The sequence below is a fragment of the Carya illinoinensis genome, chromosome 13 (assembly GCF_018687715.1).
Source record: "Carya illinoinensis cultivar Pawnee chromosome 13, C.illinoinensisPawnee_v1, whole genome shotgun sequence".
In the NCBI taxonomy this organism is placed as follows: Eukaryota; Viridiplantae; Streptophyta; class Magnoliopsida; order Fagales; family Juglandaceae; genus Carya; species Carya illinoinensis.
The window spans coordinates 6,702,463-6,718,807 of NC_056764.1; the positions used below are offsets into that span (position 1 = coordinate 6,702,463).

General features: G+C 36.9%; 2 protein-coding genes across 3 annotated transcripts; both read right to left on the minus strand.

The window, feature by feature from the left end:
* Nucleotides 1–3,313: 3,313 nt before the first annotated feature.
* On the minus strand, nucleotides 3,314–5,528 carry LOC122291406 (cationic peroxidase 1-like). Its single transcript, XM_043099115.1, has 4 exons — nucleotides 5,249–5,528; nucleotides 4,700–4,891; nucleotides 4,308–4,473; nucleotides 3,314–3,993 (listed from the first exon to the last, which is right to left on the minus strand). The coding sequence occupies exons 1-4, from the start codon at nucleotides 5,462–5,464 to the stop codon at nucleotides 3,608–3,610; spliced, it is 960 nt and encodes a 319-aa protein (XP_042955049.1). The 5' UTR covers nucleotides 5,465–5,528; the 3' UTR covers nucleotides 3,314–3,607.
* Nucleotides 5,529–8,461: 2,933 nt separating this feature from the next.
* Nucleotides 8,462–16,332, minus strand: LOC122291404 (protein TIC110, chloroplastic). Of its 2 annotated transcripts, none has more exons than XM_043099112.1 (15): nucleotides 15,634–16,332; nucleotides 15,400–15,459; nucleotides 15,084–15,207; nucleotides 14,874–14,942; nucleotides 14,674–14,772; nucleotides 14,336–14,402; nucleotides 13,651–13,715; nucleotides 13,074–13,168; nucleotides 12,520–12,644; nucleotides 12,307–12,407; nucleotides 11,126–11,342; nucleotides 10,690–10,844; nucleotides 10,057–10,182; nucleotides 8,971–9,957; nucleotides 8,462–8,851 (listed from the first exon to the last, which is right to left on the minus strand). In XM_043099112.1, exons 1-15 carry the CDS (start codon nucleotides 16,161–16,163, stop codon nucleotides 8,609–8,611), a joined length of 3,063 nt encoding a protein of 1,020 aa, XP_042955046.1. In that variant the 5' UTR covers nucleotides 16,164–16,332; the 3' UTR covers nucleotides 8,462–8,608. The 2 variants fall into 2 exon arrangements, with proteins under 2 accessions (XP_042955046.1, XP_042955045.1); XM_043099111.1 differs by having other exon boundaries at nucleotides 12,520–12,647.
* Between the last annotated feature and the right edge of the window lie 13 nt (nucleotides 16,333–16,345).

Here is a 16,345-nt window from a genome sequence, read left to right on the forward strand (position 1 = left end):
CATCAAAATAAGGAGAGCAAGATTTTTTTTTTCATGTTTCTGGTACAGATCACCAGCTTCCAAAAATGGAGAGACAAGAATTTGAGCGAGAGAGAGAGAGAGAGAGAGAGAGAGAGAGAGAGAGGGGAAGGGGGAGGGAAACTTGTGTGTGCAGTAATGAAAAGAACAATAAAAATGAAATGATACCTCAGTGTGAAGAATTTTTGTGTGGAATTATATTGTGTCTCTAGTAGTTTTCTAATAATATTATTGGAATTCAACATGAGATATTCATGATCTATTTTTTTTTTTTTTTTGGAGGAACATGAGATCATGATCTAGTACTGCTTTTAAGTGCTTCAAACTCCTAAAAAAGAATATGATCTCAACGTATAAATTAAGTACTTGTGGTGTTAATTTCAAAGCTGCGATCCTATATATAATAGATAGGGACGTTGGCCGGGTGCTGATCATCATAATCTCCTTTTTAAGTTTTCAAATTTCATTTCACTATAAATCATCCGTGAAGTGATCTTCTGTTTTTTTAATAGGCGCCAGTAATTAGGAAGAAAGGAAATTAAACTTATCTAATTCATAAAAAAAAAAAAAAAGAAAAAAAAGAAAAAGGAAATGATTATTTATGTTGATACGTTAAGAATATAATTTAAATAATTAAATTTTCTTTTTCTTATTAGTTTATTTAAGCTTTTGACGTACCGGAGAAATAATCATCGGTCCCACGTACGCGGATATTCTCAAAAAGAATGATTCAAAATGCAGTACTGGCTGGCAGTTAATTGGGAGCACGTACGTAATATCCATCGATCTCCCTCCCAACTAAAGCAACCCGGCCCCTCCATATGGCATATACAACCAAGATCAGAATAATTTCTATACGTTTATAAGATGATCAGTACTCGATATCATATCCCGTTTGCTACAATATTAGGAAAATGATGGGCACAAGCAACCTAATTAATGGTGTAAGAATTCCTCTATACAAGCACATGCGCGCCCTGCCGGAGAAAATTCAATGTAATTAATAATTATAAAATAAATAAACAAGTAATTATAATATTTATAACATTAATGAATCCTTATAGGATATGATCAACGTATTGATCATCACATGATCACTGGTATTTTTCTCTCGTGTTTATAATCTTTTAATTAGACTAACTTAAGGAATTAGTCAACTATTAAGTCCACCCAAATCCATGTTAAAAACTAGAAATTATAAACATATCTAGCGAGACATGTTGCTGCAAGCCTGCATGTCAATGGGTTGACCTTTGCACGCATTTTATCAGCTGTCACAGAGATCACGTAAGGGTCGGTTATTATCATTATCCTGGCCTGCATGTCTGGAATTGCCTTCTGGATTAAGTTTGTATATTTATGGGTGTGTAAAATAGAACGTGCTAATCCGTTGACATATATATATATATATATAGTACTACAAAGAACAAGCCGATGTAGGGGGTTGAGCAGTCTATAATTACCCATAAAGTTCCTTTCACACGTACGTTTGCCAGCTTCTTTTTATTATTATTTATTATTGTTGTTATTATTATTATTATTATTATGAATAATGATATATGCAAACCCAGCATGTATTAGTCTCCCACAAGTCTTTTATAAAAAAGTATATCTTATTATGAAAAAGCATGAAAAATTTACTTTTCTATGACGACGGACTCTACTTTTTTAATAAAAGATTTGTGCAAGACTTATACATTTAGAACTTATCATTATAATTACTCTATTATTATATATCAAAGCTCTAAATTAATTGACTACTTATAAAAATCACCGCGCGCACTTTTGCGGAAGTTGAGGAGAATCTGGCCTTGAGATCGATTCTCGATACAGAAAGTCCAGCAATCGTCTTGGCATCGAAGGAATATTACACAAAAATAACAATGGAGGGAAACATGGAAAAACAACATGAATGAGGCTTTCTTTCTACATGATCTGCAGTACCAAAGAGTCTTTTGTTGGAACTTGGACTAGATGATCAATGAACTAATTAGGTCACAAAACCAATGGAAAATTTTAACAAAATGAATGAATTAGCAGCATAATTAATTTGTTGGGGTATTAATTCTAGGCCGGAAAGATAGAATCTGATCACATGGAATAATAACAACAAATTAAAAAGAAGTAAACGCCCATAAACAATTACATTAATCTGGTTTGATTGGTGAAAAAAATGCCACCGGCAGGCACATAAAACAATTACCAAGTGTACAGCATGTTGTTTTGTTGACTTGGACGTACAGACAGCGAGATGAATTGAAGGTTACACAATCTAAGACCGATCTCTTTTCCAACGAGTTGCTTAATTTCCTAAATATTGTCTCTACTATGCATGTATAATAGGCAATTAATTAGCCAGCGCCAGGCAAGAGTCAGTTATTTGACTTTTAAATAACTAATTAAACATATAAATCTTCAGATCAAATTTGGGGTTGAGCAATTTAAGGCCCCATTTGAACTTGGATTGAATTGAGATCAACTTAGTTTAGTCTAATTTTTATAAGTTGAGTCTAACATTCAAACACCCAACTCTTAAATCACTAAACTCATTTCAACTCAAAACCTCTTTACATGTAGGGCTCATAACTTTTTTCAACTTTCTATAAATATATTTAAACTCCTTTTAACATCTAAACACATTTAAACTCATCTTAGGTAGGTCTCACAAAACTTACTCTACCATCTCAATTCACTACTACTTATAAAGAATTCAACTCATCTCAACTCAGCTTAACATCCAAACAGAGTTTTAAAACCTTCAGTGGGTGATTTTTATTTATTTATTTATCATTAAATCTCACCAATAACTAGTGATATTCAGAAGTTGTTGTTGATCATCAAGCTTGTAGTAATTTTTTTAAAAAAAAATAACTTAAAAGACTTCACTATATCAAAATAGCGTGGGAAAAGCACCTTGTTATTATTTAAAATTTTAAATACCGGAAAGTTTTTTGTACAAAAAAAAAGGTTCAAAGGAACAATTAGTAAAGCAATATGGTTTTTAAAAGTTTTTGACGTATTCCCAATTTCCCAGATCTCATTTGAAAGTTGTGGCCTCTGAAATTAAAATCAAAGAGAGTTTGTGCCATCCACTAGCATTATTTTGGGTCTCACATTTTCTTGCTAGGCCCATACAAGGCCCACGAGGTGATCTATAGGCTACGTGAAGGGACATAAGCCTTTAGATAAAGGGCCCATTACTCAGTTTTAACTCGTGTCTTATCCATAAAAACGCATTATACACGATTTCAGATCAAGAAAGATCGTTCTACCAAAAAAAAAATGGACAAAGAAAGATCACTTAAATTTTGTTGGGATTTTCAATTGTTCCATACAAAAACAAACAAACTATTACAGTGATTTCTAAATTTGTGTTTTGAGAATAGAATTCAAAGCAAAGCTTTATGTTTCACAATTCATAGATCGAAACACTTATGAAGAAAAGGAACTACAACAGCAAATCACACTAACAGGTATTATGAAGATATTTTGATCCAATCACTCCATTCATGTGGTGACTGCATCAGACAAAACTCAGAAAACAGGAAACGCTACACTCTATTTAAGTAGCTTAGTTTAGTGGTAAGCTTCAGTTAATTTTCCTGCAATTAGTACGTATTTGGCCACTGCTTCCTGTGAGAGGGCTAAGGTTCCCCATCTTCACCATGGCATTGGCAAAATCAGCTTTGAAAGTTGCGGGGTTGTTGCTGTAAGTGGTGACCTGAGAGTCTGTGGAGCCGCCATTGAAGAGCTGTTGGTCCGAGTGCATGAGTCCCTTACTATTCAGCAAGTTCTTGAAATAAGCATTATCAAAGGCGACAGGGGTAGTGACATCTAGGGGGGCAAGGTTGTCATCTCCACCGGTGCTTGTACAGTTTGATTTTAATGATGTTGCATATGCTGAATCGATGTTTGTCTCGTTATAGATACGTTCCCGGAAAATCACGCACCTGACTTGGCCTATTGTGTGAGCTCCTATTTATGGGAAAAAAAAAAAAAAGATGAGAAAAAGATGTAAGAATTAATTGATTCAAGTTCCATGAAACTGAGAGAAACTCTGTTATTTGACTCAAAAATTAGTACTGATTTTAGTGACATAATGCAGATCTCAGCTACTTTGAAAATGGTCAAATGACAGATATGATGCCTATTGAATGGTTGTTTAAAGTAAGCATCTGTCTCCATCCTAAATGTACTCTGAAATAATTCAGCGCATAGGAAATTGAATTGTGTATGCTCACCTGCGATTTGAGAAAAAAAGAAAAGAAAATTGTTTTGCTATGTTTTACCTGAGAGAGCTACCGTTTCTTTTTCAGTAAATCCTTTATTGGAGAAGCTAGATATAAGGTCACTGAGGTCCATCCCCGGAGAGGGCATTTCAGTGTTTGCTTCCGCAAAACCTGCTGTGGTCGAGTCTCTTCTGCCTAATTGAACTGTCCATGAAGGCCCCCCTAACTGGAGAAATAGAGACCATTTGAGATTAGTACACTTGCAATAAGATATAACCTTCTTGTATGATTTTCAATGTGTTACAATACATAAACTCTGGCTTCCGTATCCAGAAACTGGGAGCAGATTTTAGTTTTGGCAGATTTTAGAATTTGGGAAGCGATGATACTGTTAACCCTTAATAATTCTCATAATTCATACTCTTCCCCTCATGCATTTTAATTTTACTTACTGCAACAACAGAATCACGGGCTGCAACAGCTAGGATATCTGCACAGGAAACAACTCCAGGGCAAATACTTTCCACTTGAGACTTCATGGTATCTATTTCTTCATAGCCCCTCAAAGAATTTGCGTTTGGGCCTGCTGTCTTCTCCCCAGTGAAATTTGCGGTGTCATCTAATAGAACAGACGCATCACATCCCTGTTTAAGCCACAAGAAAATTCATCAGTCATAGCTGCAAGACGAAATCTACTGTGAAGAAAATTATAAGCAGGAGTGATTATTTCAGTCCCAATGAAAACGAAGTATGATCTATGCATTTATGCTTATATATATTGGACATGCAAGCAAGAATTGCATGTTTTTTATGTAAAGTATCATGGAATATAGGGTGTTGGAGTACCATGTAAGGTTGTATGCATGCATATGCATGTGTGTGTTTGTGTGCGCGTGTGTGTAACTTCATCATATAGTGGCAGAGTGCATGTGCATGTACGGTTCTGTGTATATGCGTGTGCAAGAAAGGGAGGGAAAAAGAGAGGGCGCTAGAGAACATGCATTGATAAAACAGTCGTGGAAATGGAGGCGAAGCAAAGAGGCCCCCATGCGATGCTCCTTGGAGACCGCATTATTCACAGCAGTTCTAATGGTAGATAGGGCTCTCGGGCATGTTGTTGCATAGTAATTCGAGGATAATTGCCCAAAGGCTCCTCCACCAAACAGTAGGAAGAATGCAAAGAAGCAGAATATGTTTGAGTGCAAGTGAAATCCCATAGTTCAAAGAAGCTGAGAGACCACAGAGAAGTTAGAGCTTTTGATTCGTGTTTTGGCCTTGAATGCATGAAGCTGTATTTATAGAGGAACATTACTTAGACTCTCAATTTGCTCATGGTCCTAGGTCAAAGTTCCTTTAAAAAAATTGAAAAAAATAATAATAATAAAGAGGGAAGGAATGTGTGTTACGCCTCCACTAAACATCTTGGTTGTATTTTATCCAAACCTACCATGCATATATACATGATGCATTGGCCTCTTGATGGTTATTGAGGTTATGGAATGGTCAGCTCCAATCCTGTCGTTGAAAAAGAGAGAGACAATTTCAAATAAAACTTATATACGAAAGCCACGGATTCAAATCCCCCAAACTCTAGGGGATCCAAATTCCTAAGCTCCTAACTCCTGGCCACCAACTTGTGGCCAACTCTTTTCCAAAAGCAGTGCTTGCGTTTAGGCCTCAATATTGGATCAGGGTTTTAACTTTTAAGACTGCTATATTGTTCTAAAGAGTAATGTAATACACCACACCACCATTCCACTATGTAAAATGTGACATATTTATCATCATTGGATAATAAAGAATTATCTAATAGAGGCTCATCCAATGGTGATAAATGTGTCACATTTTATATAGTGGGATAAAAGTGAGATGTTGGTGTGGTGTATAAAATTTTCCTTATTTCTAAAGGAGGCAACTGAACCCTTATTTTATTTTATTTATTTGTTTCACACAAATTGTCTGAGAACTGAAAAAACCTAAGGGCATGTCTCTGCGAGGAGCTGCTGCGTTGACAAATGCTGTGGTAGGTGAAAAGTGTGTGAACGTATTTGTGATAGGAATCTTATTGGTCAACCAAAACAAAGGCTCATACATCTTTATTCTCTTGACCTTTGCACCGAGATATCTTGATTTGGAAGCCATCTATTTTGCGAATCCCCCAAACTTTAGAATCTTCCAACTTTTGTCGGAGAATGGAGATTTTTAACAGCTTCGAAAGGGTCGTTATAGACTAATGATAATCTCTGAGAACTAAACGGCAACAAAGTCTAAAAGGTTTATATTAGGCTTGCCATATTGGAGTAATGAAGATGTCTGACGAAAGATCTGTTCAAAATTTTCCTCTTTGGAGACCGCACATTTGACAATTGGGCTTATTAAATTGTTCTGAAGTTAGGACTAAGGAAGATAATCAAGCAAGGTAGCATAAGCAATTATTATAAGTTTGGGGAATGGGGCTGTCACGCTTTAGACCATATATGGGAACTACAACCTCACTCAATTCTTAAGCCGTTTCTTATTTTGACAGGAATAAGTGCCAACTTCTTAACTTTTTGAATTATTGCAGCAAATACCACCGAAATGTGTTTGTTCAATGTTGAAACTCTCACTCCTCCTATAAGGTTTGGTAAATGAGACGTTTTGAGTTTCCATGGGACAGTGATATTAGGGGTGCAAGACTCGTTCATGCTCGTTATCCGTATGTACAGGCTGAGATTGCTCAAATTAACCATCTCGAAGATATAGCACTCATTGATGGGACTAAGGTCAGATTGTGGCTCCACCAATCTAGAGGGAACGACTCATGGGAGTTCCCGACATGCTCGGGCATTATCTATCAACTGTTGAATGTTCTCTCCTTCCATTTCTAAACCATATAAAGCTAACATCGTGCTAACTTTTACATTAAATTTAGAAATAATTAATGAATATAGACACAAACGTTTTTACAATTCTTTTTATAATTTTTTTTTTTTGTAAAATAATTAACTATTTTATAACTTAATTTATAAAAATAATCTAAATTTAAAACACAACTGTAAAGAAAGTCTTAAGAAACAAACGTTAAGCCCCTGGTTTCATGCGATGGTTTTGTACTAGTCTACACATAGTATTGACAACAAGGTGTTGTCGAGGGCTAGAATTTTTCAAACTTTTATCATTATAATGATTAAAGTAGTTCTAGAATTGGGAATTCCTCGGCGTCGTTGAATGTGAGAAACTAATTTGACATATGTACTCTTTTCCATTGATACAAGTGAGTTGACAATTTACAAAACAAAATAATATGGACAGGGGGGAAGCTCTGGGAATGTGGACGGAGCTTGAACGGTTTGAAGGCGAGGATAACTTCATTTTTCAGGTAGTTTCGAGAGAAAAATAAATGCATAAAATGAATTTTGTAATATCTACTAAACATTTAATACTTTCTAAATTCTTTCGAACAACTATAAATACTATTAACTTATTTTATATATCTATTTCTTTTTCAAATGTGAAGTTAGTATTTTCAGGTAAATAATTGTATATATGGAAAATACTTTAACTACAAAAAGATTACATACAAATAAATCTATTAAACTGATATAGATTGATGTGATACCTCAGATTATAAATTTATTTTTATTACAAAATAGATTTAATAAATTCTATAAAAACATATCAATTTGTAGATTTATTTTGTATAATTTCTTTATGTCTGTAACAATTCTCCTAATGTCTAGCACATCAAGACTGTGTTTAGATCATTCCAATACTAATCAATATTTAACATTACTTTTTATTACTATTTAATATTTTATCATTACTTTTTTATTACTATTCACAAATTATCTAAAATCAACCGCTCCCCAAACGTAGCGGCATGTCTCGAAACTCGACTACAATTTAAAGTTGATATTCGCAGGGTTGTAATGTATGTGCATGGTTTGATCTGACTAGGCTCCTGAAGACGCAATAAAATTTACGAGATACCATTCTCTTCGAGGAAACAAAAACCTAAGGATATGCTTAGCAATTCAGCAAAGATAACCAGTCTCCTAAGAACAAGGCATAACCATTTCTTGGTTTATTCTAAAAACACTTGCTTGGACACGACCATCAAAATATACTTTGAAGATATATTAATTTTTCTATAGCTGTCTAGATTTCACTTGATATAACATTAAAAAAAAAAAAAAAACTCTCCCGATTATCATCTAAGGTCATGCCAAAAGTTTGTCTTCACAAATTACAACCACATCATTATTTTCTCTTCGTCAAATAAAAAAGAAAAAAGAGCACAAAAAATGAGCAAATCTGGCAGGAACTTGTTGGCTCTTCAATGTGCCTAACGGAACTAATTTGCTATCATCTTACCATACTCAAAATACAAAGTTCTCTTCTTCTGCTGCGACAGAAATAGTTCTATCTCCCATCTCCCGGAGAGCAGCTGCTGTGGAGTCATCTATCCCCAAGAGATATTGCACACGAGACAGTTTCTCTGGTGCAGGCTCACTCTTGAGATATATAGCATACAAGTCAGCCAGCTCCTCCGGCACTTCCCATGACAGTGGCTTCGATGGTACAGCTTTGTCACAAGCCAACAAATCATTAAGAGAGGAAACCTGCAACAACAAAAAGAAGCCTTCAACCTATCTGTCCAAACATTCAAATCAATAACTGATTTGCCTTTCCAAAACCAATCAATAAATAACAGGAATAAAAAGTTCCAAAATATCCATACCACTCCTTGTTGATTTCTCTGTCTTAGCAGTGCCACAGCCTGAATCAACGAATTTGATAATCTACTTCGTGCAAGCTCAATAACAACACTCTTTGCCTTATTGGCATTAATGCTGAGATCTGTTGGGATTTTTTCATAAACTTCTTCGTCATTGAACTCTCCAGTCCCCGATGAGAAAATGTCATCCACAGTTTTTTTGAAGAGGTTCTCTCGCAAACTCTCAGATATCATGTTATCTAATTCAACACCTGCTTCCTTAAGTTCTCTTATTTGCTTTATGGTTAGCCTTCCCTGACCAACAGCTGTTTCTATGGCAGCTGCCATTTTTGTAGTGGTTATACTCTTTATTATCTTCTGTGCATATTGTGCAGGCAAGCCAACTTGCTTCTGCAACTCATCAAGCTGCTCTACTCTGGTTTTTGTCAACTGTCCGTCAGCTAAAATCACCTCAGCTTGTTGCCTAAAAGCCTGCTCCGCGAGGCTCCTATGTACTTCCACGGTCTCCTTAGAACTCAAACCCAGGATCCCACCAAGCTGACTTAGGAAAACAAACTCTGAATCATCCTTTTTTGTAGTGATCTGAGCACCAAATGGAATCTTGGTCACTTCACCAGTTAGACAAAAGAGCAGATATGTCTTGTATAGGTCAGTCCTCTCTCTTTCTGGAAGGTCATCTTTGAGAGTTATCTCTGTCTGGCCTGGCTTCCCCAACTTTGCAGAAAGCTCCTTGCCAGGTCTTATTTTCCTAAGTGTCTGAAGTGATTCCCATTCCTCATCCTCTTCAACTTGTTTTTCCTCAACTTCTTTGGCCTCCTCCTTTACAGGTTCTTCAGATGAGGTGTCAGATGACTCCCCTTTTATATCAGCCACTAATTCAGTTACAACCAAAGTGTTGAAAGCTATCATCTTCTTGAGTTCTTTTGCAGCCTCAGTTCGGTTGGCAGCAGCACGTGCTCGTTTTATGTAGTTGACAAAAATTTGTCGGACCTTACATTCAATTTGAGGGAAAGGAGAACATATGAGATTTGGATTCAAAAATTTCTCTGTAAACTATCAATGCAAAACACTCAAAAGTAAAATACTCACTGCCTTGCTAGCAATAGACATGGCAATTTCCCTTGTCAGCTTTAAGCCATGTGCTGCCTTTTGCACAGATTTCTTCACATCAGCATCATAACCATCAACACCAGCTGCGATTGCCTCCTTCACGGCCTGGAAAATAGAACAAAACTTAGCATAACTTTTCTGATAACGAGGAATCCCGAGACTGTGCAAACACAAAATGTCTTTTATCTGGTGGTTAAACCTTGGAACCATGTAACACGTCCTCATTATAAGGATCAAGTAAATCATTGGCTTTTCACTGGTGGTATGTGGCCCCTAACATTTGTTTGCACACAAGGGCTCGGACCTTATACCTAGAAGAAGCATACCACCAGGACCACGGCCCTCACCACTTGAGCCAACCACTAGGAGTCACAAAGCCTAGCATAACTCAACAGCCTAGCACACCAATTAGACTCTATAATTCTGTCTCAAGTAAATGGTATATGACTTGGTATAAAGGTGCACAGTGAACTGGGAAACCAATGGATTCCATTGTCATAACACAACAGAAAACCATAAAACGGTATTCCTAAGGGAACCTATACTTCTGCTCTGACAACCAGATACCCTTAGATGACTTTAGAAGATAAAGGCAACCAAGAAAAAGGTTACCTTTTCAAACAAACTGCCACAGATATCTGAGTGGGCTGCTTCAACGGTCTGCTGAGGTATACAGAGCATGACACGCAACCTCAGCAAGGCAGAAACATCATTCTCATCCAGTTCTCCATCAGCAACACATTGCTCAAGTTTTTGCCGGTAAATTTCTTAAGACAAAAAGAAAAAAGGTTTTAGGTACTATTTCCCCCAAAAATATAAGCGTAAAAAGCATGTCTTAGCAATTAAAAAAACAAAGAAAATTTAACAACGTAATCAAGTTTGAATGACTACATATCACAAACCTTAATGGCATATTTTTGCAAATATATCGTGTACTTGGGCCATGCCTATTCTTATTAATATAATCTTTTAGTCGTAAAAAAACATTTTAGCAAATATATACCTCCTAAAAGAAAGTTTGTGAATACAGGCATTACAAATCTCTTACCTTTATGAATCTCACTAGCCTTTTGCGGATCAAAGTGCAACTCATCACAGAGGTTTTGAAGGAACGCTGCTTTGCTATCTGCCATTTCTAAATCACCACTAGTAACAGCCTGTGCAAGTCTCTTACGATATACCTTCGAGGTTACATCTAGCGTGATGGCTTCTGCTTCCCTTTTGCCTAAACCAAATATGTTCCTCAACTGATGTAATGCAGCAAGCTACATCGAAGAATTATGCAAATAATTAGAAACGGGGGGGATTCTATAGGATTCAGAATGAGTGTCTAACAGAGAACAGAGCTGAGCAAAAGCAAACCTAGCATCAGACATGCACCCAAAAGAGATGGATTTATATTGGTAAGAACTACATTATTATTTACCTTATCACAGAAAATTCTCTCTGCCAAGTAGTGAGATTCCCTCACCCCTTCTAGTTTTCTAATCATTTTATTAATTGTCAAAGTCTGCTCCATATAAACGTGTGCATATAAATTTAAACAACATGGAGAACGACAAATTAGTATGAGATACAGAGATAGAACCCCTTGTTATGTAGATTCCAACCTTTTTTTTATAAGTAAAATGAGACAAATAAAGGTAGATTCCAACTTTATAAGACATCATGGATCTTAACTATGAGAAATGGAGCTGAGTCCATCATGAAATGTTAAGAAGTCAACATCAATGCAGTTAGCAGATATAGAAAGGTGAATTGAAAGAACCACCTTTGACTTGGCTTAAAAAACAAACTTCCAGCACCATGAGAAAGAATTAGGGCTAAGCCTTTTGCACTTTTCAATAAAACCTTTAATCACTTATCATAAAAAAGGAAAAGGACTATGGCGGGTTCACCACAGACTGGTTTATACGCAATTATAGGATTAAGAACAAAGTTAAGCATAACATTGGAGTTTGAGGGATGTTCTGATTGTTTAAAAGGCACTCTCAGCTGAAAAAGATCATGGCTAGCGCAGCTAAGAAAGAACAAGAAAATAATCTCCACAATCACTTTCTCAAAAAAAAAAATTATATTGGAAAAATGAGAATCTTCTTAGAAATCTTGTCCCAACAAGCTTTCCGTCGTCGTTGCAACAATACTTTGACATTCAGTTTCTAGTTTGTAAAGAAAATACAGGATGAACTTGACTGGAAACATAAAAAGTGCAAGACAGTGTCTGTTTACCTTATTTTCTTCCAAGCGACCTTTCGATAAAGAATCTGTAGCATATGCTCTGTAAAGGAGCTTCAAGTCATCCATCTTTCCATCACCATCATACTCACCACCTAGTCAAAGAAACAGAACACCTCAATACCAGCTCATAGATTCGGAATGTCCAAAACTCAGTTTTGGCTGCTGTGCTAAACAAGAAAGCAACAGCTCAGTTTGGCTAGTTACCTAGTAAAGAAACTGGGCCAACCCCAGGGGCAAAGTTTTCTGCATTTGGATGGTTCTTCAATGAGATAAGCAAATTATTAAAAGCAAGTATCTGGTCAATCTCTTCCACAACTTCAGTGATACCCCTGCTGGAACCCTATTTTTGTTAGATGACGTTAATGCTAAAGAATACAAACTATAAACAACATCACATAGAGAAACCTCCAAAATACATAAATAAAATGAGCAAAAGACCCTTCTACCATGAAATTCACAACAGAAGGCATGTACAGGAAGGCAACTACACTCTTAGATCAAATCATCGAAATAGAAAACGAATTTAACAAGTAAATGAATTTCTCAAAAGAAACAAAAGTATGGGAGGAGCATGGCCCCGGCATATAGGTGCATAAAGAGTGGTTCACCGATTAAGGAAGAGTATATATGAGTAAATTGTGAAATAAAAGACAATGCTTTCAGACATGATCTAATTAGATGTGATAATAACATGTAGAAGTTTGTGACAGATTAGAACATCACTAAGCTGCATTTAGACTGAACAGTAGTGACCATACGCTGATCTTGTCCTGGACTTGAGTTTATTAAGTGCTGATGAAATATTTTCCTCGACCAGTTTTCTTGCACGCCCCTTAAATAAGTCCATGGCAAGCTGCAATATAAAGGATATATCACATAGAGAAGAATTATGAAACAGCAACATCACCATGACAACCCAAGGAAAGTTTAAGTCACATCTGGACTTATACCAAAAGGACTGGTCAAGGTTACAATTGGAGCTTCTTGAAATCAATATAAACCACAAGCCGTAAGACACTCTTCCACCAAGGCAATGCCCACCCTCCCATACAAATTTGGGATATCACAACATGCCCCTCCTTAAATCTATAAGAGCATTCTATTGTAGGTGGCACGATTCAAAACCCATACTTCTGGTTAAGCCTTGGATTCGATACCGTGCAACAATCTAAAGAAAACCAAAGCCGCATCTAGGCTTACGCTCCAAAAGGACTAGAAAAAGTTACAATTGGAACCCTCCTTCCCATGCAAATCCCATTTATCACCCTTTTATACTCAATCAGGAGTGTTAAAATAAGTTCTCAAAAACAAAACAAAAAATATTTGAGAAGTTACCTCGTCAGAAAGCCGACAAGAACGTTGGGATTCTCTAAGGCTAACAAGAAACTCCGCATCAATATCTAAAAGCAATAAGAGATGATTTTTCAGCATTCAGAATACAACACAAATATAGCCATTACAAGATCACAAAAATACAGCCATAAATGAAATCTTTAGGCACAGTTTTTCAACTCTAAATATATGGTATCAAAACAATTAATTATATGGAAAAACTATCTAGCCTATAAATGTTTAGTAAAATTCTTATTTACTGATAAAAAAAATTATCTAGCCTATAAACGGAAGTAATTGGTTAAAAAACTTGGGCTATGCCTATTATTATTAATAAGATTGTGTTTACTTATAAAAAAAAAAAAAAGTAATTGGTTAAAAAACCTATCTTTAATGCTCAAGAAAACCTGACCTATATCAAATACATGTGCAACCCCATCATTTCCTGCTAGCGTTACAAATAAAGCATACAATGCAAAAATAGAACACATTTTTTTTTTTTTTGATAAGTAAAAATAAAACAAATAGTCCCAGTTGATATCCAGCATGGCACACCCTACAAAGTTGATGGTAAGGCACAACACTGTATGAACGGCCTAGCATTTGCAATCATGCATGACACAGACTAGCTAGGGCAACACAGCAATCTCATAGTGTCCAGCAAAGACAAGGTTCATAAAGTATATACCTCGGCCCACTGATTTTAGCTTAGAAGTGTACAATCGCTGGGCATTATCACGGATGGCAATCTCAACCTGGCAAGAAAAAAAAAATAATGATTGCCCACTTGGTAATGATGGACAAACTGCTACGATAAAAAGTAACAGATAATGCAAGAAAGAAATTTGATCAATGCCAACGTATGATAAGATGTAATGGCAGAAAATTATTCTTATAAATGCAAGGTTTTTTTGTCGATACGTGATATATGCAAGGTACTTTGATTAAAAATATATTTAAACTATACAGACAACGATTTTAAATTACTTGAAAACATACTAGAGCCAAAGATTGATGATTAATTACCTGGGAATCAGTGAACTTGAAAACACGTTTCCAAGGTAAAAGGAAAGCCGATGCTTCTCCAAACACAAGAGTTGAAACATAAATGAGCTTCTGAAATGCCTGCACTGGAGATTCGCTAAGAATGGTCAAGCTCCATATCTTCAACTCAAATACTTGATGTTAATGGATAATAATCAAGAAACCTAGCACATATGACCTACCCGGCGCTGCTCTATGTCCCCATCACGATCTCCAGTTTCAAGCCTTTGCCTAAAGATTCGCCTACCAATCTGGACGCCACCAAGAATTAACTCCAGTAAGATTTGAAATTTGTTTTACATACATATTAAGCATTTTCAACCTTTCACATTACATAACCTTAAGCTTCTCGACCTTTCACATTACACACAAACAACAATCGTAAGATGTACCTCCATATGCATGGCGGCTGCATCTGGGTCATCCATGCCCAAAGCTTTTTTAAAGTTGATTATCGTATCAGCTTCGTCGCCTTTGAGTTCTTCCCCTCCTGGAGGGAGTACGGAAGATACGAAACTGGGACGTAATCGAAATAGAAAATTAAAACCAAAGAAATTCAAATCAAGAATCTAAATTCACGTTTAAATTCTCAAACCACGTATCATAGCACCTCTGACACAAAATTCACACGCATGTGTAGCACATTCAGTTCACTCCCAATACATGGACAACGTAATAAAAAAAAGAAAAAAACTATTTTGGACTCACCGGCAATATATATCACAAAGCTCAGCATTGAATGCCTCATCTTGCTTGCTAACACCATATCTGTCATAAAATGAGGGAACTCAGAATTACAATAAACTTAATTGATCAATTATAGATTGAAGTTGTTAAACCAATGAATATGGATTCACTAACACTGACCAAAACCTCCACCAAAGGATTAATTTTACTAGTAAGTTTATCATAATCAACCAGATAAGAATTAATTAGACTGACTTTTTTGCGATCCTTTCTATATCATCCTTGTTTACAGCCCGAGGATCGCCGTGGCCGGCCACGTAGTTGTGCAAGTCGGCAGCGGCGACCTCCGGCGCACAAGCCTTAAGGGCATATGCGGCGGCCCCACCGGCCACTCCAAGTACAGCAGCTCCACCCAGCGCCACAGTCTGAGACTTGCCGAAACGAGAACCCAATCCGTATCCCGCAGCTATTGCTGCTCCGATAAATAAAGCCGAGCTCACCAATCTCACCGGTGGCGACATGGTGGCCACCAGAGGCTGAATACCGGTGAGCTCCCTTTTATCTCCGAAAACATTGGGAGGAGGCGACGACGTGGAGGGGACAGGTTGGTCGCCGTCGGAGGAGGAAGAGTTGCGAGGGACAGACACTCGGAAACGGTGTCGTTGGAGAGTGAATTTCCCGGAGCTCGCGGCGGTACGGAGGGGGAGAGGGTTAAGGAACGGGGAGTAGAGAACTGACCGTTGAGGAGTAGCTGAAGGAGGGTTCACGAGAGTAGAGGGGTTCATGGCTCCCTCTGAGAAAGGTGGCTCCGGGACGACGTCGTAGGCGGAGTGTGCGAGGAGAAATGGATTGTTTTTCTTTAGGGTTTAACAAAGGCAGTGAGAGTAAAGAAGAAGAAGATAGGGAGAAGAGTAGATACTAGATAGGGAGTTGTCCGACAGTCCGAGCGCAAGACAAAATGGGCTAA